This window comes from Colletotrichum siamense (assembly GCF_013390195.1).
Source record: "Colletotrichum siamense strain Cg363 chromosome Unknown KSG_Cg363_contig01, whole genome shotgun sequence".
In the NCBI taxonomy this organism is placed as follows: Eukaryota; Fungi; Ascomycota; class Sordariomycetes; order Glomerellales; family Glomerellaceae; genus Colletotrichum; species Colletotrichum siamense.
In genome coordinates this window covers 428100-451389 of record NW_023501014.1, presented here as the reverse complement: position 1 = coordinate 451389, position 23290 = coordinate 428100, and the positions used below count along the sequence as shown (strand labels likewise).

At 55.3% G+C, this 23290-nt stretch overlaps 7 protein-coding genes across 7 annotated transcripts; 3 read left to right on the top strand and 4 right to left on the bottom strand.

Moving 5' to 3' along the window:
• Positions 1-3536: 3536 nt before the first annotated feature.
• On the top strand, positions 3537-5177 carry crlA (Cyclic AMP receptor-like protein A; the record flags this gene model as incomplete). The annotated part of the gene is made up of 4 exons (XM_036631951.1): positions 3537-3835; positions 3894-4098; positions 4147-4362; positions 4416-5177. 4 exons carry the CDS (start codon positions 3537-3539, stop codon positions 5175-5177), a joined length of 1482 nt encoding a protein of 493 aa, XP_036501039.1.
• Positions 5178-6826: 1649 nt separating this feature from the next.
• On the bottom strand, positions 6827-7679 carry NMA2 (Nicotinamide/nicotinic acid mononucleotide adenylyltransferase 2; the record flags this gene model as incomplete). The annotated part of the gene is made up of 2 exons (XM_036631950.1): positions 6827-6931; positions 6987-7679. The coding sequence occupies 2 exons, from the start codon at positions 7677-7679 to the stop codon at positions 6827-6829; spliced, it is 798 nt and encodes a 265-aa protein (XP_036501040.1).
• Positions 7680-10947: 3268 nt separating this feature from the next.
• On the top strand, positions 10948-12563 carry plyC-0 (putative pectate lyase C; the record flags this gene model as incomplete). Its single annotated transcript, XM_036631949.1, has 5 exons — positions 10948-11018; positions 11106-11246; positions 11310-11818; positions 11879-11939; positions 12014-12563. 5 exons carry the CDS (start codon positions 10948-10950, stop codon positions 12561-12563), a joined length of 1332 nt encoding a protein of 443 aa, XP_036501041.1.
• Positions 12564-12932: 369 nt separating this feature from the next.
• On the bottom strand, positions 12933-15472 carry nirA-2 (Nitrogen assimilation transcription factor nirA; the record flags this gene model as incomplete). The annotated part of the gene is made up of 6 exons (XM_036631948.1): positions 12933-13857; positions 13909-14063; positions 14113-14322; positions 14376-14797; positions 14855-15260; positions 15380-15472. 6 exons carry the CDS (start codon positions 15470-15472, stop codon positions 12933-12935), a joined length of 2211 nt encoding a protein of 736 aa, XP_036502794.1.
• A 2954-nt stretch (positions 15473-18426) lies between these two features.
• On the top strand, positions 18427-18870 carry CGCS363_v000098 (uncharacterized protein; the record flags this gene model as incomplete). The annotated part of the gene is made up of 1 exon (XM_036631947.1): positions 18427-18870. The coding sequence occupies one exon, from the start codon at positions 18427-18429 to the stop codon at positions 18868-18870; it is 444 nt and encodes a 147-aa protein (XP_036502795.1).
• Positions 18871-19286: 416 nt separating this feature from the next.
• Positions 19287-19808, bottom strand: CGCS363_v000097 (RutC family protein; the record flags this gene model as incomplete). Its single annotated transcript, XM_036631946.1, has 2 exons — positions 19287-19606; positions 19697-19808. 2 exons carry the CDS (start codon positions 19806-19808, stop codon positions 19287-19289), a joined length of 432 nt encoding a protein of 143 aa, XP_036502792.1.
• Positions 19809-22518: 2710 nt separating this feature from the next.
• CGCS363_v000096 (uncharacterized protein) lies at positions 22519-23059 on the bottom strand (the record flags this gene model as incomplete). Its single annotated transcript, XM_036631945.1, has 2 exons — positions 22519-22687; positions 22749-23059. The coding sequence occupies 2 exons, from the start codon at positions 23057-23059 to the stop codon at positions 22519-22521; spliced, it is 480 nt and encodes a 159-aa protein (XP_036502793.1).
• Between the last annotated feature and the right edge of the window lie 231 nt (positions 23060-23290).

Genomic DNA, 23290 nt, shown 5'->3' with positions numbered 1-23290 from the left:
ATTCGTGGACATTTGGGATCTCGGATCCAAACATGAACAAGACAAGGTCTTGTCGTGAATGATCCTGGTGTTTGCTTCGGCACGGCATCCGACAATGAACTTGATATCGAGTCCGATTTCTTCTTCAGACCGATTGCAGCTCTACATGGCGCGAACGCCTCGATCAAAGCAGATGTTTCCCTTGTTCTAAAATCGAGGCGTCAGGGCTTGCTCGTCTCGACGTGATAACCCTGCTTGCCTCACACATTTCTACGGCCGAATTCATAGGTGCTCCTCATTGGCCGGCCTGACGAGCTGCACCTAGGCTGCCTGCATTCGCAAAGCTCACGGTGCGCTGCGTCGATTGGTTCGCTCCTCGTATGCGTGCCACGACATAGTGTTTCCGAGCGATGACATTGAAATTGGCCCGAGGGCAAGAACGAGACACGGAAATGTCAGTCTGTTGACGACGAATTGATTCGATGATACCCGACAGCCAAGGGGGCATTTCCTGCGGTTCTGAGAATCGTTTGGAGACTTCCCGAGGATTCAGTTGGTACGGTACCGGCTTCTTCTTTTTGGGTTTGAATTTTGAGCTGGCAAAAATGGTGTTGGATTAGTTGGAGGGGGCAAACAGCGAAAAGGACGAATGTGATTCGCAGATGCAGCGTGACAAGCAGCATTACGGATTTGGCGCCGGGCCTGTTGGAGGGACTCGCTATGTGTTTGCTTGTGCCGCTGTGCCGCCTTCTCACTTTTCTCCAGATTCTCCGCGGATCAGATGCTGTCGCCGCGGCTTGGTGGCGGCAGCCAGTTTGCTGGTGTTGTCTTTTGTTGGGCAGTGGATGGTCGTTTCCCGCCCTGGTCCATCGCATCCTTCATCTCCACGCCGTCCCATTTGGTGCACAGTACAAGCAAGGCAAGACAATGCAGCCTTAGCCACCACGTTGGAGGCTTGCAACGGTAGTGGGGTGCATCGCATCTGCCAGGCTCTCAGTTCTCATTTCGCAGGAGACTTATGTGCTTGGCAGCCGCGACAGCTGGCGAGACAAGGAGACGGGGATTCTGGGGTCCCGGGGATGTCGACACCGCTAGGTAGGGGGTCGATCGGTGCATGTTTCTTTTGCTCCAGGGTCCACGTCGTCTGCATCTCGATTATCGGGGCGGGTCGATCGTTGACGATGGGTCGAATCCCCTTCGCATTTTTGCTGCTCCATCTGTCTTGGAGGTCCTCGTGTCGGCCTTACACCTTCAATCTGACCGACAAAGCGGCGGGTTGCGTCGTTGAGATGCAAGATGGAAAGGAGCATCAGGAATGCGGCAACACCTCAGCCATGATGATGACCGGAGAGAGAGGGAAGTCTTGGAACTGGCGGTCAGCGCAAACTGTTCATTGGATGATGGTCATGGAGGCACACCACACTTCACCTCACCTCCAGTATTGTGGCGCTTCAAGTGAGGCAGTCCGGAGAAAGGCAAAGCTGGAGGCATACCGAACGATCGAGGCAAGAGGCAGGCCAAACGGAGCAGCTTCCACTTGTTGTGTGACGCCCCTGCCCTGCCCTGCCCTTTGGCTTCTCCCTCCTGCAGTCACGTCTGTCGGTTGCATTCAACTGCTCCTTCCCTTCCACGACCATTCTTTGACCCCCACCCCAGGTATCTTTCCAAGTCCAGTCCAATGATTGTGCTTCATGAGGAAGTAGCAACTCCTCCTTCTCCTCCTCACCTCAGGTCCCGTCCTTCCCCAAAGTGCGGAAGATGTTGCCCGGTTCCTGCCTCCCGCCTTCACGGCCCCCGCCGTCATCATCGTCATCCGAGGAAACGGGAAAGGTCCCGTCAGCAATCAGACGAAGTGCGACTTCTCCGTCTGATGCTCTGTTGCTTGTCTGATGGGGATATTCATCTCGTCTGGATTGACATGGAGGAATTCGGCTGCCTTCTATGACCTACATACTGTCAATGGGGAGTGCCTTGCCCATCCTTTATTTTTATCGAGTGCAGTTCCACAGCCATTTCCCTTCAGTCAGCCACGGTGTTTGTTTGTTCATTCTGCTCGTCAAGGACCAAGGGCCAAGGGCCAGCCAACAACCATCGCCCAGCCCTGCCGAGCACCCCCAGACAGGCCATGCATGGGATCTGCAGATGCAACAACCCAAATATCTGACCAGACTCGCCTTACAGTGCGGCTGTGATGCTTGAGATACCTTGCCTTTCTTTCCTTGTCCAGTATTGGTTCTCCTGCGTGACTGCTGTGCCGCCTTTTCCAAGGCCCTTTCCCCCCTCTTCGTCCTTCCTTCCCGGCCTGTGACAGTCGCGGTCCACCAGGTCTTTCCCTCGAGTCGGAGACTCGAGCAACAACCACCGTCCCTCCTTCCTTCCTTCCCTCCCCGCGATATTCGCACCCAGCCTTAACATCTTGAGGTGGCAGTTGCGCCTCTCCGCCCCTCTCCTTCCCCATCCCATGGCACCGCCTGCCTCCCCTCGTCCCGTCTCCACCAGCCCACCTGCCCGCTCCTTCCCTCATGGTCCACAGTGTCCTATTTCGACTTCATCTCTTGGCCGTTGCCTCCTGGTGCCTGCCCCTGGCCAGCTGCTTCCTCCCATTTACATAGCAAGCATCATTCGGCCGTTGCCTCCTCGTGTTGAAATCTAGGCCTTACCATTTTCAACCCCAGATTGTTGCCAGCGCCAGTACCCAATTCCGAAAGTGCACTGCTCTTGAATATCCGAAGCCCCGGCACCTTCCTCTTCTTCCTTGCCGTCTTCATCTGCTTGCAGCCTCCTGTACTTTCTCGCAACCGTCTTTCTACTTCTCCTCCACGTCCTCCTCCACCACCACCACACTCCAGACGAACCCTCCTCCACCATCACGACCCATGCAACGTCTGCTTCACACCTTCTCGGCCGTGTAACCGCGCCGCACTTGGCCTCTATCCAGCACCACGGTCTGTCATGCAGCTGCTCGATCCCATGTGGCTACCAGCCTGGGCTGCCTGAGATTAATACACGGCCTCGCCTACCACCTGTCGATCTTATTTCGACCGCTCGTTCCTCGACCAGCTCGAAGCCAAAGATCAACAGCGCGCTCCTACTCACGCTTCTCCCTACTTTGCGTTGCAGTGGCCAGTGGATCGTCGCACAAAGCTGCCGTCCAGCAACACGGCATCTCGCTCGGGCTCCGAGCCATCGAGGCCTGCCACTTCGTTTCAACACACCTCTCCGTGGCCTGTCCATCCAAAGTGTCCAAGTTCTTTGTTCCGCCCGTGTTTCCTGTACCACAACTGTCATTACTTTCTTCTTTCCCTCGTGTTTCGGCCCTATCCGGCATACATCAGGAACCCTCGAGTCGCGACCATCCGGCTTGCATTTCAGCCTCCAGCATCCGGTTCCAAGTACGCCTGCCGCTCTGCTCATTATGCGTCCTGGCGTGGAGGACAGAAAAGACTCCCATGCTGACCACTTCACACAGGCGACTCGTCGACTCGTCAACTCGTTCCGACCATCTCACACTCATCAAAGGTCCAAGCCCAACCTCCATATTGAGCCGACCAACGAGTATGGGAGACAGCCACGGCGCTCCCGTCGCAAGGGCGACTTCGGATTCCCTATCCCAAGAGCAAATCGACATCGTCATCGCCCTCGAAAGAGTCGGGGCTTCGTTGTCATTGGTCGGCGTCACCTTGATATTCATCACCTACTACGCCTTCAAGCGTCTTCGGACAGTCCCCAATCTCTTCATCCTTATGGCTTCAATCGCGAACGTTGGTGCAAGTGTTGCCTGTGCAATGGGGTACGACGGCCTTCGTGCCGGCGAAACCTCCGCCTTGTGCCAGCTTCAGGGTTTCCTGCTTGAAATGTTGGTTTGCCCTCACAACATTCCCTCGCGTTGTCACCACTAACACCCACTTCCACAGGTTCATGCAATCGGATCCTTGGTGGTCTTTTGCTATGGCCATCAACGTCTTCCTTGTTTTCTTCGCCGGCGCAAACCCTTCTTCATTCCGCAAACACCTCTGGGTTTACTGTCTTGTCTGTTTTGGCATTCCTTTGATTCCTGCTCTCTCTCTTCTTCTTCTCAGGCCCGACGGGCCAGACGACTTGATCTACGGCGATTCCACAGTAAGTCCAGGTTCCTCGAGATCAAAGGGCATGTCTAACGTGGCTCAGCTTTGGTGCTGGATCAACAACAAATGGAGCGTCCTTCGCATTTACACCTACTACATACCTATTTGGTGCTGCATCTTCGGCTCTTGTGTCATTTACTTTGCCGTCGGCTACCATGTATTCCATCAACGCAACCAACTCCGAAACTTGACCTTTAGCAACCCGGCTAGAGACAACAAAGATCTCTCCTGCTCGGATGAACGAGACTCTGCAGAAAAGGTAGCTCACTGTCACTAACTCCAAGTGATTGGCCTTTTGTTGACACACATCAGAATCTCACAAGTCGCACCGAGTTCTACGGCACCGCTATGACGGAGATACAAATAACTACCGTCACCCCAAGACCTTGGACACCACCAGGCCCAGCGATCCCTCAATCGGCAATGACACCAGACTTGCCTTCCAATCAGCAAAGTCGACACGAGCGCTCATGGCGCACAAGTGACGAGCATGATGCCCCGCCAAGCAGTCCACAATTCGAAACGACGTGTACTTCAAGTCCACCTCCACCAGAACCGAGACACTCCATCTTCCATCGCGTTAATTCCGTCAATGAGAAGTTTTCGGCTCGTCTCCGAAGCCTCGACCCTGTCAAGCTCGCATACTTACGAACGAGTTTCATCTTTGCCATTTCGGTTTTCGTTACTTGGACGCCGAGCTCCATTAACCGGGTCTACAACCTCATCAAGCCTAACGACATTAGCTTCGGCCTGAGTGTCGCAAGCGCTACAGTTCTACCGCTTCAAGGCGTGTGGAATGCCGTTATCTTCTTCATGACCACCAAGTCTACTTTCAAAGAGGAGTGGGCGGACATGAGACACCGGCAACAGGCACGACGACTCCACAGCAACTGCGACAGTCGTCTTGGCGGGAGGAGAATCGAGGTCTTGAGGACCGAACACCATGAGCGATTCATATGCAGTCGATATGGTCGTTCCAAAGCCCATGGGAGCGACCAGACTAGTGAACTGGAGCTGACAGCACCGCCGGCTGTTGGGACCGTTCGTGCCATGCGGGGATCGTTTAGTGTATGATTCGGCTGTTGGTGTATATTGAAGGCTCATGAGTTCTTTCAGGAACCCAGCCGTTATTGAGGAGTCAGGATGTGTACATTGCTAATCTTTTGGGGGGTTGGGGTCAAGTCCAAAACAGCGTTGGAGGAGAGACCAACAGCCATTTTATTGGGGATTTTGGAGGTTGCATATTATCCGGGCTGGCGGCGATCGAATCGCGGGGTCCATGTATTTGCTCATGAATTGGCGATGTCAACAATCCGTCGTACATAATATCAGATGCCCATGCGTATCATCTCTGTGCTTCTTCGCGTGTTCACTTACTTCTTTTGACAAAGCAACAAGTAGGTAAACTGGCAGTGACCGAAGAAAGACATCATCGGCACGACGAGTCTGTACACTCTCTAATAGTCGAGGCTTAACTCAATGTAGCCCTTGTCGACCAGAAGATCAACACATATCAAGGCCTGCATCTCTTCCTTACCTAGGTAATTCAAGAGACGAGTTGTGTGAGTTACGACAGGACGTCACAAATACCAATGGAAGATCCCAGCACGGCATCAGATGCGGATTTGCCAGTTAGTTTATATCGGATTATTTCGTCATCAAGCTATGAGTTACAAGTAACGAAAAACAACATTCATTCATAGAAGTAGTGGAGGGTAGGAGTAGATCTAAACTCTCTGTTTAAAGTTTGTCTTTTTGTCTCATTCAAAGATGAGTTCCTTTCCCCATCTTACATGTTTTCTGTCCTGGCTCTCCTTTCGCGTTAGCAAACAGCTGGTATTACCACAACATAGGGACTTTAGTCATCTGTATTTTAGCAAAAAAGGAGATTTTCGATTTGTTTAAGCAAGCATTCTTAGCTGCTGAGAGAAAAAGAGACAGAAAAGGCAAAAGTTGCGCGCCTGCGTGTTCACACGCGGCGGATTCGAAACTTCAACCTCAACCATCTCCTGGCTGTGCACTGTACCACTGCCCTAAGCCACCAAAGGCAATGAAAAGTATATCACCGGCCTGGACACATGAGGCCTCGCCTGGCGGATCGGCGGTGCGGTGGATACTTGATGGCAGAACACCAAAATGGTCGGTGACGATGGAGGGGACCGATCATCCCCTGCAAGCTTCTCTGTGACCTTAAAGATGAGGCTGAATGGCAGGATATCTGTTGGTGCATTGAAGCTGATTCAGGAGAGGTTCTCTCGTACAACAAGAGGATTGGACAGAACTTGACCGAGATTTTCGTAAATATTCAAAAGAGGAACCTGGTAGTTCCATGTCAAATGAGTCACGTGTCACATGAATGGATGATTGGGACCAAGGATGTAGTGACGGAACCAAACGAGGCCGTCGAAGAAAACTTCTGATTGTGGATTGGGAGATGTCCCTGTAGTTGATATAGGAAAAGAAAACCAGCCTGCCCGATGCACCGTAAACCCATACAAAAAACAACAAGAAAACTAATCGTTCTCCGCTCTTCGGTCTCTTCCGCGAGAGGAGACATATTCATGATAAATCCAAACGCTGATATCCACGCCATTTACAACACCCCTTCCTCTGTCCTCGGTCGCTGTCTTTCTGTCTGTCTTTCTCTCTCTCTTGGATCATATCTCGCTGTGACTCTTTCTCTACAGAATCAGATTGCGCCCAGTGCTTTTTCTTCGGTGACATCATTGGGCTACCTCCTTGCCCTTGCCGGTCTCATTTGTTGTCGCGTCGTCTTCTGTGTAGAGACCGTGCTCCTCAATGTATTCGATAACTTGGGAGGGGATGAGCTGTTATGAGTCAGTTTATGCATCTTTCTCCGAAGGGGAAGGGGGAGAAACGTACGTAGTCAATGCTCATATTCCTCCTCAACAACAGACGGATCTTAGTACTCGACACATCGTTGGGGACGACTTGGGGAATGTAGTAGATCTGGTCCTCCCACTCCTTCAGGTTGGTCAGCGCCTCGTCGATGTTGACGCCCGCGCGCTCGAGGACGAATGCGCCGAAATCGCCCAGGATGTGACGCAGGTCGGAGGGCGACCACACGCCGGGTTGGCTCATGGTGTTGATCAGGTCGGCACCGGCGAGGACGGCGATGCGCACGCGCTTGCCGTTGCAGCCGCCGCGCTTGACGTTGATCTCGTGCTCAAAGTGGTCGAGGACGACGGCAGTGGGCACGTAGGCCGTCTGCTCGGCCTCCCAGGGGTCGACCATCAGGAACTTGGACGTCTGTTCGGCCGCGATTTCGCACATGCGGCGGCGGTGGCAGGCGGGGGCGAGGCCGCGCTTCTTGTAGGCGTCGGAGACGGGGGAGAGGTAGGAGCCGACGAGCTCGTAGTTTGTGTTGTAGCGGACGTAGTCGGCGGCCATGACGGCCATGCGCAGGTGGAGGAAGGTGATGGGGGAGTAGGAGCCGGGGGCGACGAGGACGAGGGGCTCGCGGTCGGGTTCGGACTGGGTGAGGCGGAGGCGGTGGTCGGGGAAGGAGTAGCCGGGAGGCGTCATGGCCTCGATGGTCTCGGGGCTGGCGACCATGGTTGCTGCGAGTTCCGGGATCGAGGCAAAATTTTGCGAGAGGCGTACGGGGACGCCCGGTTGGAGGTGTTGTTGAGATGGGCGACGCGGACTCGGACGTCTGGTTTGCGTCGTGTGCAGCGGGCGCGAGCCAAGGAGGGGTGGTGGTGGTGGTAGTGTCTGGTGTCTCGGGGATGCGGCTATCGGTCGGTGCCTAGTGAGGTGCGGCGCGGGACAGGACGGAGGATGACGGGATCTGCTGGTGAGTCCAGGTGCTTGGTCAGCCTTGCGCTATCGACGTCATGCGGGAATGAAGAAGGCAGACGAGTCGGGAGTACTTGAGGAAGAGACGCATTGAGGTGTGGAAGTACCTTGCTAACGATGGATGGCTGCTGTAGCGATTGATGATTGTCGGACGGCAAAATATGTTGTCTACAGAGTTGAGTTGGTTTCGCCGAGGGATGGAGTTGGGGCGGTTGGAGTGGGTGAGAGGAAGAGCCGAGAAGGTAGGTTGTTTTGGTGTGTGTGTCGGCAAGTTAATACCTTGACGGAACGGTACAGACGCACAGCAGAGCAGGTTGGGGCGGCGGGCGGGAATTGCGTGACTAAGGTTCTAGATGACACTGAGACAGAAGGTGCAAGGTGCTAAACTCCGGTGCGGCGGCGGTTGCCTTCACGAGCGGGCACTTCTGCCAGTCACGGAGTATTCGCATCGAGGGCAAGAGGGGTCGGTGGGGCCTTCCTCCTATTGCAGGTGGTGACTAAGCAGAGTCCCCCACCGCGGGACGGGCTGTGATTGGAGGGGTTGAAGGGGTCGACAAGGTGCGCGGTCTGGTCACTGTCGGGATGCCTCTCTGATCGCCGCCTTTGGCATGTTTAAGCCATGTGCATTAAACGGTGCGTTTGCTAATTTGTTTCACCCTGCACATGTCCTGGCTGGATTCAGCGGTCAGAACAAGCCGGAACTCGCCCGTGCCTTTCCTGGCTACGACCAGTTGTTGAGTCTCTGCCATCGGGACTTCATTCCATGTGTGGCCTACCCAAGGTATGTTGAGGGCATCGTGGCCCGCGGACCACGCGGAAGTCGAAAGCCGAGCCGCCGGCTTTGGCCCGATCCATCACTTGTTCAATCGCGCATAGCCTTCAACGTTCCGCGGTCATTCATTAGCCCGGAAGTTTTGATGTATGATGAGAGAGACTCGACAGTTGCTGAGGCAGTGCGCAGCCCAACTTTGTGCCATGTGCCACAGCAAGGCACCGAGTTGCAGGTGACTCAAGCAGCTTCGTCCATACTGAAGGCAACTCCATGGGATTCACTGAGAACGGCCCTGTCCTACTCTAGTCGTTCCTCAGTCCCTTCATCCATTCTCCGATTTTTCCAGACGTTTCTGCTACTGCTCGCTGTCTGAAGAAGAGGGGTAGCAATCCCCGGCCAGACCCTGCGAATGACTTGCCGAAGACACCTCATTCGCTGTCGTGCGGTCGCATTCTTTTTTGGCTCTGAACTCTGTCTCAGCAACCAAGAACGAGCAAAAAGAAAACACTGAGAGGCCTCAGTAGCCTGGCGGCCACGTGACTGAGTCCCCAAAACTCAATCGCCTCGTGACCTGCCAGACAGGAAGAGAAAAAAAAAAGCTTTGCAGCTCCCAGCGGCCCTCCTGCTCCGACATCGCCCCTCGTTTTGAGAATTCGTTAGCGCTCGTCGGCGCTCTCCTCTTTTCGCCGTGCCATCCAGACTGGACCGGCCGCCGCCGTGCCCCATCAAAGACGCGTGCGCTCCAAGCTCTCTTCGGCACCGTCGTCCGTCTTGTGTTGCTCCAACTGCCGGGCCCCCTTCCTCCTCCTCATCCAAAGAGTGATGACAAAGATGCTCTCAACATCCTCCGTCTCAGCCACACCGGGGGCTGTTTGCTGCTACTGGCCACAGCGTCTCAAATGAGATCGGATGGCAGGTGAAGCGCGATTGACGACCGATCTGAGGCTCATCGGTTGAGCTGCCGGTTGAGACTTTACTTTGACCACTCCTACTAGTTTCGAGAAGTTACAAGGAGAACGGATACCGGATCACCTAGGGCTATGTTGCTTAAGTTGCACGGAAGGCCGAATGAGCCCACTGCAGTCAAGATGGAAAGATGTATCCTTGGGTTAGGTTGATGAGAACGAGAACGATGCTAATCAACATCAACAAACGACATGGTTGATACAAGCTTCCACAGCAGTAAGAATGTAGAACGTCGCTCTTCCACTCAGCACACGAATTACCTGCCACTTTCATCGCGGAACCGGCTCTCAGAACATGCATATTTTCGTCCGCTCTGAGAATAGCCATGTGTCACATCACAATAGACTTTCAACACTCAATATCGACAATGACGTCCGACAGGTGGGAAGAAACTCATCCGCCATGCTTCGCCCCTCAACCTTAACCGCATCTCAAGAGATTTTCTCCCCCTCCCCTCCTCCCTCTGCCCTCGTATTTCCAGCTCCATGTCACCCAAACACCACCCTCCGGCGCCCTCATCAATCTGAAAACCTCCGTGGCCCCGTGTCCCCGGCCCCGACAGGCCCTGTCGCTGCCCCTTCAATATCACCCAAACAGCACAAAACCGCAGGGATTCCCCACATCAGCGCTGCGAAAACGGGCACACATCCTGCCTGTCTCTGCCCCCGAAGGACCGCTGAAGTGCCTCCGAACCATTGCCATTCCCACCAATCGCCCTAGGATCGTTCCGACATGCGTATTTTCTCCTGTCTGAGCTGGGCGCTACTGCACGGAATCTGGAAACCTGTGGGCACTTTGGCTCCAGTCCCACGAGGCCTGAGAAACGTCCTGACAGGAGAAGCAATGCCTGCTGTACTTGTATGTTAGCCCATGAACGGCTTGTGTATTGAGTTGAGATCCCGGTCGTTCGCTTCCCCGAACAAGCAACCACGACCGTCATGCCAGATCCAGCCGTCGCCTGTCACCCTCCAATGTCCCGTCTCGTCACGGCCAGATGACCTTTCCCGTCCTGCCGCGCCCCTGAGCGCCTCAATCCAGCGTGCCTCCCTTGGTGGACAGTGAATAGCCCATCGCCGTTGCAACACGGCAACGACCTACAAAACCAAACCAAGGACCCACGGTTCTTCAGGCCGTGTTCTGCCTTTTCCTCGCTTTGCTTCGTCCTGCTTGCCGAAAACACCCCCCTTCCCAGCAGTCCCGTTGGTTTCATTCGCTATCCTTCGTATATCCCTCCTGTTTTAAGCTGTCTGGTACACTCTTTGTTTCGATTCTTCCCCCAACCCAACCATGAAGGCTTCCATCTCTCTCCTGGCCGCCGCGGCTACCCTCGCCGCCGCTCTCCCGTGCCAGGACCCATCGTAAGCAGCAACAGAGACCCCTAAATGCGACATCGTCTGATGTTGCGAAAATGTTTCCGACGCGCAGAGTGCTGATCAAACCCACAGCGTCGGGTGCGGTGTCACCGGCTGGACCGGCTCTAGAATCGCCGCCCGCGCCGACGTCCTCGCCTTCCCCGGCGCCGAGGGCTTCGGCCGCTACTCCGTCGGCGGCCGCACCGGCTCCGTCTACAAGGTCACGAACCTAAAGTGCGTCGGCTCCACCCTCACCTATTAGTCCTTCCGTCCCCCGACTAACACGGCCACCCACAGCGACTCCGGCACCGGCTCCCTCCGCGATGCCGTCTCCCAAGCCAACCGCATCGTCGTCTTCGACGTCGGCGGCGTGATCAAGATCAGCTCGCGCATCGTCGTGTCCAAGAACATCTACATCGCCGGCCAGACGGCGCCCGGCGGCGGCATCACCGTCTACGGCAACGGCTTCAGCTGGAGCAACGCCAACAACGCCATCGTGCGCTACATCCGCATCCGCATGGGCAAGGGCGGCGACTCGGGCAAGGACGCCATCACCATCGCCGACGGCAACAACATGATTTTTGATCATGTCTCCGTCTCGTGGGGCCGCGACGAGACCTTTTCGATCAACGGCGAGGTGTCCAACGTCACCATCTCCGACTCCATCATCGCGCAGGGCCTGGAGACGCACTCGTGCGGCGGCTTGATGCAGACCAACACCGGCGGTGTTTCGCTGTTCCGCAACGCTTATATCGATAATAAGACGCGCAACCCGAAGGTCAAGGGCGTCAACGATTTCCAGAACAGTAAGTTGGCTCGTGGCTTCATCAAAACTCCAAGAAGCTCTGATACTAATCTACGAATAGACGTTGTCTACAACTGGGGCGGCGGTGGTGGCTACATTGCTGGAGACAGCGATGGTGCAAGGTAAGTCTCCCCATCACCAAGACTACTCCTCCACTCTCTTCACCAAATCATCAAAACTAACATCAAACCCCCAGCTATGCCAACATCATCAACAACTACTTCATCTCCGGCCCCTCCACCTCCGTCACCGCCTTCACCCGCGGCAACGCCAACTTCCGCGGCTACGTCAAGAACAACTTCTACGACTCCAACAAGGACGGCGTCCTCAACGGCGCCGCCCTCTGCGAGTCCACCACCTGCTACTCCAACATGGCCATCCAGACCACCGCCTTCGCCTACCCCGCCCCCGCCAAGCTGCTCTCCCCCGCCGACGCCGTCACCCACGTCTCCGCCAAGGTCGGCGCCTCCATCGCCCGCGACGCCGTCGACGCCGCCCTCGTCAAGCAGATCGCCTCCTACGGCAAGTCCGGCGCCCTCATCTCCGACGAGGCCACCATGGGCGGCGTCGGCACCATCGAGGCCGGCACGGCCAAGAAGGATACCGACGGTGATGGTATCCCCGACGAGTACGAGACTGCGAACGGGCTGAACGCCAACGACAAGTCTGACGGTATGAAGATTGGGGCCGGCGGGTACACCAACCTCGAGATCTACGTCAACTCTCTCGCCCCGGCGGTTTACTGAGCTGGGGACGATGAGTTTTATGGATCGTTGGTGGTGAAGGGACTGTGATGGTGAAACCCCTTGGCTGTACATAGCACGCTCACTTATTTCTTCTTTGTGTATACTGCCCATCGTTGGTCTGCGACGAGGTACATATTCTTTTCAATGGACATACCATTAATCTTCCTGGCCTTTTACTTCATCATAGCAACTTGGTGATGCCTCTTTTTGATAGCGTAAACGCATTTGCCACTTCTGTTGCTCCGGAGTTGATGAATGATTATCGCAATGAGGTTGACTTCACCCACACGCAACAACAGGGCACCAGGTGAACACTCCTCGACTTACAAGGACTCTTTCATCCATTCCATAGCATCTCTGTCCCAAATTCTATGACTGCGCCTCATAGCTAAAGTCAAAGTTCACCCCTGCCCAGAACGCATCATCCATCAGATTCTGACCACCATCCTCGACATCCATAATCGAATCTGCCAGCGCAAACTGCGTATTGTAAACAGACTCAGACGCATCGCTGAACGGAGCCGTCTGCGGCGCCTGGTTCACCGCCTCCCAGCTGAAATCCGCATCCAACATATTCATCAGCGGACATAAATTCTGCTCTAGCGTAGGATGCGTCTGCAACGGATGCGTCTGCGCCGCCGCCGCCGACGCCGACGCCTTCTCCCTCATCGGCCCCACACACGCCGCCGCCGCCGCCGCCGCACAGCTCTTGTCCGGGGCGCACTGCTGCAGCAGCGAGTGCGGGATGCGCTCCGGGTACTTCTGGTACAGCAGCTTGATCAGGTCCGACCGCATGCGCCCCGCCGGGTTCCACGACGTCGACAGCTCGCCGAGGACCTCGAGGCACATCTCAATGTACGGCGTGCAGCACGGCCGCCCGCTGTTGCTCATATCTGGGTCCGGGCTCGCGTACTGGATAAGCACCAGCGACGCCGTGAGGATGCAGTGCGTCGCGGAGATGGGGCTCTTGCGGAAGCCGCCAAAGACCTGGCGGTATTTCTTGCTGGCGAGGCAGATGCGCTTCGCGGACTCGATGCAGAGGGTTTCTGCGCGCTTGATGGCGTCCGTCTTGGGCGCGGTGGTGGTCTGCTTCGGGCGCAGGAGGAAGGGTTTGAAGAGGAGGATGCAGCAGGTGTGGTAGACCATGTTGAGCGTGTAGACCTGGGGGATGTCGTTGGGGCGGTCGATGCGCAGGTCTGCTGGGAGTTCGTAGAACCACGTCTTGAGCTCGAGGGTGCACGAGTGGAGGAAGGATATCCTTTGGGGCCCTTTGTATAGTGGTTTTGGGGCGTAGCTGAGAAGATTAGTCCCATTGCCCATGATGAGGCGGGAGTACGGAACTCACAGGGCGAGCAGGATGTTTTCGAGAATGCGGCAGAGACCAATGAGTGCTCGGTGAACAAGAATGTGTTTGGTGCATCGAGTCATTTCGTTGGCGTCTGTTGTACCGTCACTCATCCGTTCTGGCACTGAAGGGAGATTAACTGCTCCTTGGACGTCCTGTGATATGTTAGCTGGGGGTTCATCTGAAATGAGTCATCGCACGCACCAAGAAGTTGCAAACACGGCCAGTGTAAATAGCCGCGAGTTTGTCATCACAGTACAGTGCCCAGTACATCTGCCGCCGAAGTTCAATTTCTTCGGTAGGAATGAGATTTGAGCCAGCCAGAGATGTAGCGTCAACATTAAGGCCCATGTCGAGAGCCAAGCGATTTGCCATCCCTTGATGTAGCCAACCGGCAGTATCGCAACCATATGACTAATATCTGTTATCAGTATCCAACGATACAACCGGTGAGTGAGATAACCTACAACGTAAACCCCAACCAGAATTGACATTGATTGAATGGTTGTGATGGACGGGCGTTTCATGTCTTTGTGGAGGAGCACCTCTGCCTTTTGCAAAAACGGCTTGCCGGCCGAATTCTGGTCTTCGGGTCGCAGGCGTACATCAATCCTATCAGTGTATCGTGACCCTAGAGCGAGAATGCAGTTGAGGAGGCAAGGGCTGTAATAGCGTCCTTTGGTCTTCATGCTCTGTCTGAAGAGCTTCTCGTCGACAATCTGGCACCATGGGTTTTGGTACTCAAAGAACAAGTCAATCAGCTCATTTGTAAGGTCTTCTGGATAGTTTTCACTCTCAAGTCTCTCGAGTGGGAGAATATAGCAGTTCGATTCCACAGATTTCGTTGTTGCAGGACTGCTTTCTTGATCTTCGGCTTCGGGTGTGGTTTCTTCGCACATGTGAATACCTCAATCTCAAATCAACATAGGTTGAGAAGAGCACTCACCAGTCTGAAACTCCAACCGCCCACTTGACGGTCCAAAGTATCGCATCTCTCCATCCTGGTCGTAATTCACCGACTCATCTAGAGACAACGCCCCTTCGAACGTTGTGCAGAGGTCATCAAACGCCGACGGACTCAGACCAGCCAGCGCCGGGTCGCTGCTCCCTGCCGCCAACGCGGTCGAGACGGGATTGAGCTGTGGGGTGGTCCCCGCAGCGGTGAGTTGCGCAACGGAGGCCTCGATGTCGATGGAGTGAGACTGCAAGACGGCCTCCAGCAGGTCGATCCTGTTCCTCAAGAGCTGCACATACGACTTTGAAGCGGGCTTGCGGCCGTCCTCCTCACTCCTGTACATGCAATTGATGTTGCGCTCGGAGCAGCGGGTACACACGGGGCGTTGTCCATCGCACTAATAAGCCGGGGTTAGGTATGATGTCAACATCCTTTCTTATGTCACCAGAAGAGGAAACAGAACGAGCAGACATGGGTGATGAGACAATATAGAAAGAGGGAGGAGAATCCACCCACCTTTGCCCTGCGACGCCTGCACTCTTCGCAGGCCTTCGAGGTGTACCTGCGCTTCGGTTGGCTCGCGGCCCGCTCCGTTGACGGTTGGGGCATAGCGGCCAAGATGACGGACGGAGGCGGAGATTCAAGCTGGCCGATGCGGGTTTGCAAGGGTGTGTTCACAGAATCGGTTGAACGGTCTGGAGCACGCGGAGAGAGCGGAATACAGATTCCTCTGGTTGCGACGAGGGAAGAGTCCAGCAACGAGATGTCCCCCTTCTGCCCCTTCGCCGTGGCTTGTGTCTGTCGTCTGACGGACCCGCTCTTTCACTGAGAAGCAAACGTGCGGGGCCAATCACATGGAGTTTGGAGAAGGGTTACTAAGCTGAGCGGAATATGTATCCCGCGGACCCCCCGCCGCTTGCCCTCTACGTCACAGGTGAAGGTTTATGATTGGTTGGGATGTAAGACTGTCATTGCCGGGAATAAAGTACTTTGAAGGGCATGGGTAGGGGAACACTGAAGAAATGTTGAAAAGCATCGCTTGGTGGGATGTTGAGCATTTTCCGAAGATATGTACTGACGCATATCGACTTACAAGACTGCTCAAATACCTGTGAGGAACATTTACCTCTTTGTTGGAGAAAATACTCAACCACTCTCTAGGGAGGCCCTCCAAGTCAGCACTTTCATCTTTGCGGCCAGAACGAAAGGTGTCATGATCGTCAGGAGCCTGCAAACGTGAGTTCTGTCGAGATCTATGCGTCAAAAAGAGCCGTTTTGCTGTGTCTTATTGAGTGCTTCTTGAAGGCAGCCTCGGGTTAATACAAGTCAGCGGCGATCAAATAGAACCAACAGCGCCAACTGAACAAGTCGACAACTATTGGAATTGAGGGATCGCCATGCCATTTATCTACCAATATGAAAAGAGTGATGGACTACGGGAGGCCGCTCCTGTTGCTGGAAGCTTTAGGCTTAGGTCTCATCAGCTCGGGGCTCACATCGGAAGCAAAACCCAAAATAGAACTCTAACAGGACGTCACTCCGCGGCCTAGCGCCGAGACAGTTCATCCTATCCTGTCGCCAAGAACCACTCAGCTCCTCGCAACGACCACAGCCGACTTCAACAAATCAGCGTGGTACCATAGCAGCAGCTTTCACGTTGATACGCTGCTCGAGACCAAGTGCTACAACTCAGGCATCCACGAACCGCCAAGGCAGCCGGCGCTCTCAATCACAGAGCTGGGTCGAATTCACTCATGTCGCCCCAGAGCATCTTCATCCTTTACAATCCTTCCCCTGGACCCCTATCTCAGAATCGCATGTTTTCCAACGCACCGCAGATCCTCCCCGCGCCCAACATCTCAACCGCGAAGCCCCGAAATTGACATCCCGCTCCGTCATAAACAGAGGCGGGCGCGACGCCATGGACCGAGAGGGACACGGACAGACAGCGGTTCCTGCGTGCTGCGTGCTGCCTCTGGCCTGCCTCGTTTTAGCGCCACGCATCTAAAAAAGCAAACGCACCGACGACCACCCCCAAACCCAAGTCCGGTGCCATGCCGATCGCTGCCTCCCGTCTGGCCCTATGCAAGGACACACTCAGACCTATGTGTTTGAGGAGATTGAGAATGATGCTGTTTGGGGTTGGGGAGCGGTCATATTGGACGTGTTTCCATCTGCCGGATGCGACGCGACGCTTACGTGGAGGAAGTCAGCCAACCCAACAATCTCGGCCCGCGATGATCTTGATAAACGGACTAATCCATCTTCACCGGATCTAAGACATTATGCGGGGGTCACACGGAGAGAGATGATTATGCCGGGCACCTTGATCAAACGGCCTTGGTTGAGCCTCAACTGGCCGCCAAAATCGGGGGACCGGACTAGCTGGGCCAGCAGAGATCTGCGCCATCGCCCTACTCCTCCCTCACCCCCTCCGTCAAGACTCAATCGCACTTGAGATGAAATTAGGGGTTCAAAGAGCTGCAGACAGTTCAAAGCTTCCCACAGATGCCAAGGCTCGTTCGGGCCCTCTCGAAATGACCAGGGCCGCGTCAAGTCTCTGCAGAGAGGAGTGACACGCGTGTGAGATGGTTACTTGGCTGCATTTCTCGGACGAACTGTGCCTTGATTGGCACAGTTGATATCATCCTGCAAACGTGTTTGGCCACATTTGGGCGGCCGACGGTCTTTTGGCACGCACACCACCACCGGGTCACAAAGAAACCATGTTTCTGGGGTTGAAACACTCTGATCAAAGACCACGTCAAACACACTGCATCTACCGTGGCAAACCAACAGAATCATGTCTCCGATATTTGCTTCGACACCAAGGCACCAATCTGGCATGCCGACATGATGGTTTTCTATCGCTGTCTCCCCTTTCCCCCTGAATCCTGCGGCTGGTGAGAGAGACATCCCGCACTCACAGGCGGACTTCTCCACGGATGCCCGCCGACCTATTTTCACAACCCCAACAGCCCAAGAAAAGAAAAAGCCCACCGCGCCGCGCTAGCGCCGCAAGCCTCACGTCTGCTTAGCTCCATGCCCCAACGTCCGGCTCGGCGGGAGCACGGCCGGGGCACGGCCGGCCCGGTGCCAGTTTAGCCTCCTTGCCTGCGTCTCCTGCAACTCGCGGGCACTGGCCTCCCCTTCCCATCTCTCCTCACCCCCCACCACCACCACCGTGAACCAGCGAACACCGCGAATCTCAAACCGTCAGCGGCGTAACGGTGCGCGTCGTTCTTGTCTTGTCTGCATTAGGGGGATGGTCCGGCGTGGATGTGAAGGGTGATGGTCAGGGGAGACAGACGTGCCGGAGGAGCAAAAGGCACCGTAGCCTCTTAAGTCGTCTGAAGATACCACGAGACACGAACGCCCGGCCTGAGCGAAGGCATGGAGAGACATCTATAAGAACCTTCCCGGGGCGGTGTTTGGTCATCGTGCATCTCCAGCTTCACTCTCCACCACTTTCCCACAACAAACATACACACACACTCACTCACTCAACTCTCCCTCGCTCTCTTCATCTTCCTCCTCCGAACCAACTACCCAACACCGCAAAAATGCCCTCCACCGTCGTCTCCACCCCCGTCCCCGCCGGCGTCGACCGCAACCAGGTCCTCGCCGCCATGCACAACCACGACCTGATGGTCAAGACTCTCTGCCCGGCCCTCGTCTCCTACAAGCTCGAGTCCGGCTCCGTCGGCCTCGGCCAGTCCGCCACTTACTCCGTCACCGACAAGAAGCCCATCGGCCAGACCACCTACCAGCTGACCATCAGCAACCTCGAGGACGGCGTCGACACCCTCGTCAACGCCAAGCCCCCCGTCGGCACCCTCGTCATCCAGGGCAAGTGGCGCGTCGTCAACGAGGGCGCCAACCTCATCCTCCGCGAGGAGGTCGACATCGAGGCCAACATGCTCATGAAGAAGATGGCCAAGGGCAACGTCGAGAAGACCCACCCCGAGCAGCACGCCGCCCTCCTCGTCCAGGCCGGCAAGGCATAAGAGACCTGCCTGTGTAAGAGGGCAAGGTAGTTGCATGCGGATATACCCTTCAAACTTGTATAGTTGAGAGAACTTCCGCCTTATCCATTGAAGCGAAAATGGTTGCGAATTCGGCGTTCTAATATGGGGGATTTTTGGGGGAATCTTGTCACATAGATAAGACTAGACGTTTAATGGAAATATGAAACGAAGGCTCACAGCGACTGATGATGGCCTTGGGGTTTATGTGCGTTCGCTGGTTCTTCTGAACTCGAAATCATAATTGCCGGTGAGATTGACTGGGACATTATGGACAACATCATGTCCAATGTGTCTAGAACCAGGACGCCTGAGCGGATGCGACATTGACCATGCACACAGCAGCACATTCGCCGATTTCACAACCACTCCCATGATTCTCATTTGCTATCATCATCCTATACCGACCCAGCCTTCGCAGCCCCCTCCGGATCATGCGCCACAACCTCAATCTCAACCCTCATATCATCCTCCCCAAGCCTCGGCACACCCACACACGTCCAGATGGGCTTATGGTTCGGCATCCACTTGTTGAAGTTCCTCACCATCGCCGCCAGCGCCTCGTCGTTGATGGGCACGTGGTACGAGTTGACGCGGTACACCTGCTCCCACCCCTTGCCGCCGGCGTCTTTCAGGTTCAGCTCGACGTTCTCGAACGCCCGGTCGATCTGCGCGTTGATCTCCTTGAAGAACTCACCCGTCTTGGGGTCCCAGCCGCCTGTTGCGTCGTTGTGTTGTCAGTCAACGTTACTTGAGAGAAAGGTGACATGAAGGGAGGGACGAAGGGGATGGGTGGATGACGTCGTACCCTGGCCTGCGCACTCAATCCTGTCGCCCACTCTCACAGCCTGGTTGTAGCTAAAGGTCTTCAGGTTCCGTTCGCCGACACCCTCGTAGGCGTAGTACTTGAGGTGAGACATCGTGATGGCGTCGGCTTCGGTTCGGCTGTTCTTGTCTTTCTTGTGTCAGAGCGGTATCTGCCGTGGCGTGGTGGTGCGATGGGCTGATCTTTGGAAGACAAAATAAGTCTAATTATCTACTCTGGAATGAAGAAATAGATAGACATGACTTGGAAGGCCGCCCCCTTTATAAACCACTTCCGAGACCCTTTTCAGGGTCGGGAGTGCGTCATGTTCGCCGGAACATATATTCCATGTGCGGGGCTTGGGCGCATGTAGTTTTGAAATCACCGCGCTGAAGACCGTGGAAGAGGAGAGAAATTGCGCAAGCCGATGTTTCTTGCCGCATCGGCTGTCAAACTCACGATGGTCTCACAGGGAAAGACAGGAAACAAATGTTCTCACGATTTGATATCTTGAATGCCTTGCCGTGTCAGACCCGTGCCACGATGGTACGATGTCCCTCCTCTCCCTTGAGTGCCTTTGGCGACTCATGCCAGGCGCAAGTTACGCCACAGCTTAAATCCACGTGCAAAAAAACAGGAACCAACAGGAGAGTCAGAGAAGAATGTGTCGCTCGATCGCTGGCAAACGTCATTTGCCCGCACTCATCGACGACAGGGAGTGCAAGAAACCAACAGAAGGGAGGTATTCCAGACATGAAGAGTAAAAAATGAGAATGACCGTTTCTTCTTGCCCGCTAACGCTCCATACCCAGGGCTGGTTGCGGCCTAAAAAAGGCACTAGGTCGAGTCCGGCAGGACCCTTTCAAAATTCGGCCCCGGCCGAAAAAGCCCAGGCATCGCGATGAACCCCGTCCGGACCTGGCTCCGATGGGAGGACCCTTCCGGCCTTTTGGGCCGGAAATGCCACTCGGGCGCGGAACGTCGACCACTTTGCAATATCGGAAGACGTGGTTCGACCGGCCATCAAGGGCGGCGCCCTGCAGCGCGCACACTCGGCGTGCAAGATGGCGTCTTAGATTCAGCGGCACTGCTACACAAAACCTGCAAGCCTTCCCAATCACCGGCAGGACATCTTGCATGCGCCGCCAAGCACACCTAAATCACCACACACCCCTCAAGCCGAAGCGACGGGATGATCTTCGAAGAGCCATGCCGGCGTACTTCTCCTACTGCCTCCCCGCACCAGAATCAAACAACATGAAGCCACCATCACATGATGATGACAATTCGCATGCGCTCCCGCTACAAATCACGAACATACGCCATGTACATTCGACACAGCATCAGGGTCCTCAAGCCCCTCAACATCCAAACACTCTTCAAACCTCGCCGAGCATCCCCCGCGCCGATGATCAGTCGTGGACAAACCCGACCGGGCCCTCAAACGCCAGCCCGCAAGCCCCCAGCCCAACCTTCCCGCCTCCCGGGGCCCCGATTACAACCGCTTTCTGACAGATCGTCCCCTCCCCTCAACATGTCGTCATCAGCCCTCTTCGCCCCCTGAGCAAATAAGCATCGCACAACAGCAATTCGGTCCGTGGTTCGTCGGCTGTTGGCCCCAAAAAGGCTAATTGACTTTCCCCCGAAAAAGAACCCCGTCGGCGGCGCGTAGACGGGACGCATGTAATCCAGCAGACTTCCCACACTCCTCTGCCCATCGTCATGTATACGGCGCCCAATCTCCAATCACGTCTGATGTCAAGTCGTGTCGCGCCGTCAGCCATCCAAACGACGTCGACGTCGTGCGACCGACGCTCCCTGGTGTACCCCCGTAAGTCTCGTGGAACGGTCGTTAGCGGCAGTCGGTGTCTGTCGTAAAGCTGTGGCTGCAGATGAAGTTTCCTCCTCTCCCGTGCTGATGCCGTCTGGGCAAAACCCGACCGAGCTTGTTGTCCTGTGTTCCCCCATTTCGTGTTCCATCATCCGTGTTCTGTCGGGTGGCTGGTGGTCGGGTCGCGACGTAACTGGTACCCGGGGTGGCGAATGACGTCGTTGCAGCCTTGAGTATCGTAAGCGGTGGATCGTCGCGTGGCGGCGGTAAAATTTCTGACAGCCGTAATGTATTCGTGAACGCCGGCAGACTGGAAATGTGAGATTGAGCATTCGACCCGCTGGACGATCTCGTGTTCTACGTTGCTCTGTACATTGCTGTTGTCGCATGTCTCAGTTGCATGTACCACACCACTCACGGTGTCTGCCACAAAACTTTGGTTGAATTGAAGGTCGACGCCTTCTCCGCCTACAAGCAGGTATATACACAAAAATGCGAACGTAATGTAATAATTCCCAAGGCCCGAAGCCTTTTACCAGTAACCGTGACGCCTAATGCTACCCAATGCCCAGTGTGTCATTTGATGGTGTTGAGAACCCCAATGATGATGATGATCGTTAGTGTACAAGTCGCGAACCGATGCAAGTTTTTGTTATCCACTCCAATACCGTAACCGTGCCGAAGCCGTAGACGAAATGATGAATATAACGCTGTAGGCCAACTCGGCCACAAGGGGTATCATGCCCTCGAATCCTGAGAGCTGTGTCCGATTATGCTGTGTAGCGAGCGCCCCGGGGTAATTTGCCCGGGTAGTGGGATGTCCATGGTTGGCTGAAAAGCCGTGCCGTGTGCTCGGTTGGCCAGGCTGATGGTGACCTCAATCTGATGGTCGAATAAGTGTATCTCGCGTCCCGATCGTTCGTGGATGTGTCAACGCGGACCAGACTATGCTGGGTGTATCATCCTCCTCTTCCGCCGCTGTCTTGCCGACAGCTTATTTCTTGCCCTTGCTTGGTGGCGCGGTGATCTTGCTGGTGGTCATGAGGTCGCCAATGTACTTCTGGAGAAACTTGTTGTTGCTGTCGAGCTTGTCGTGCTCTTCGCGGACGGCTTCGATGCGGTTGAAGATGGTGAGCAAGGACTCTTGGAGTGCCTTCGCGTGTCTGGAGACCGCTGGTTAGCCTTCAGGTCCACAACGTGACGCGTGGTGGTTCAAATCCTTACCTCTTCAACTCTTCCCTCGCCTCTCTGCCCAGAGCCTCAATGTCTTCGCTCGTCCTCCTCGGGCTCATTGCCCTCACGTCGTCCGGTCCAAACTCGGTGTCGATTGGCCCAACAGCTGAGCTATCCCTCGGCACGACTAGCGGTCCACTGCTCTTCCGGCTCGGTAGACGAGGGCGAATTGGGGTAGGCTGGTGGATCTGGGGCTCGTCGTGCTCGTGGTCGACCGATGATGAGGAAGAGCTCGAGTGGGAGCGCTCAATATGAGGAGGCAGGTGCGACTCGCCGTGCTGTTCTTGGTGTTCGTTGTCCATGATGCTGAATTATCGTCGTCGCGATGCTGTGACTTGTTTCGCGGTGCCGATTGTCGGTGAAGATTATCGCGGAATCAGTGGAGGTGGGATTCGGTTGAGTAGGTGTACAGAAAATTGATTGTCTGCAGCAGGAGGAGTGCGAGAGGGCGGCTCAAAAGGCAAATGTGGTTGAATTGAATGGTACTCCGTCACCAGGTCCAAGTTGGGAAACGGGGTCTTGCCACCATGCAA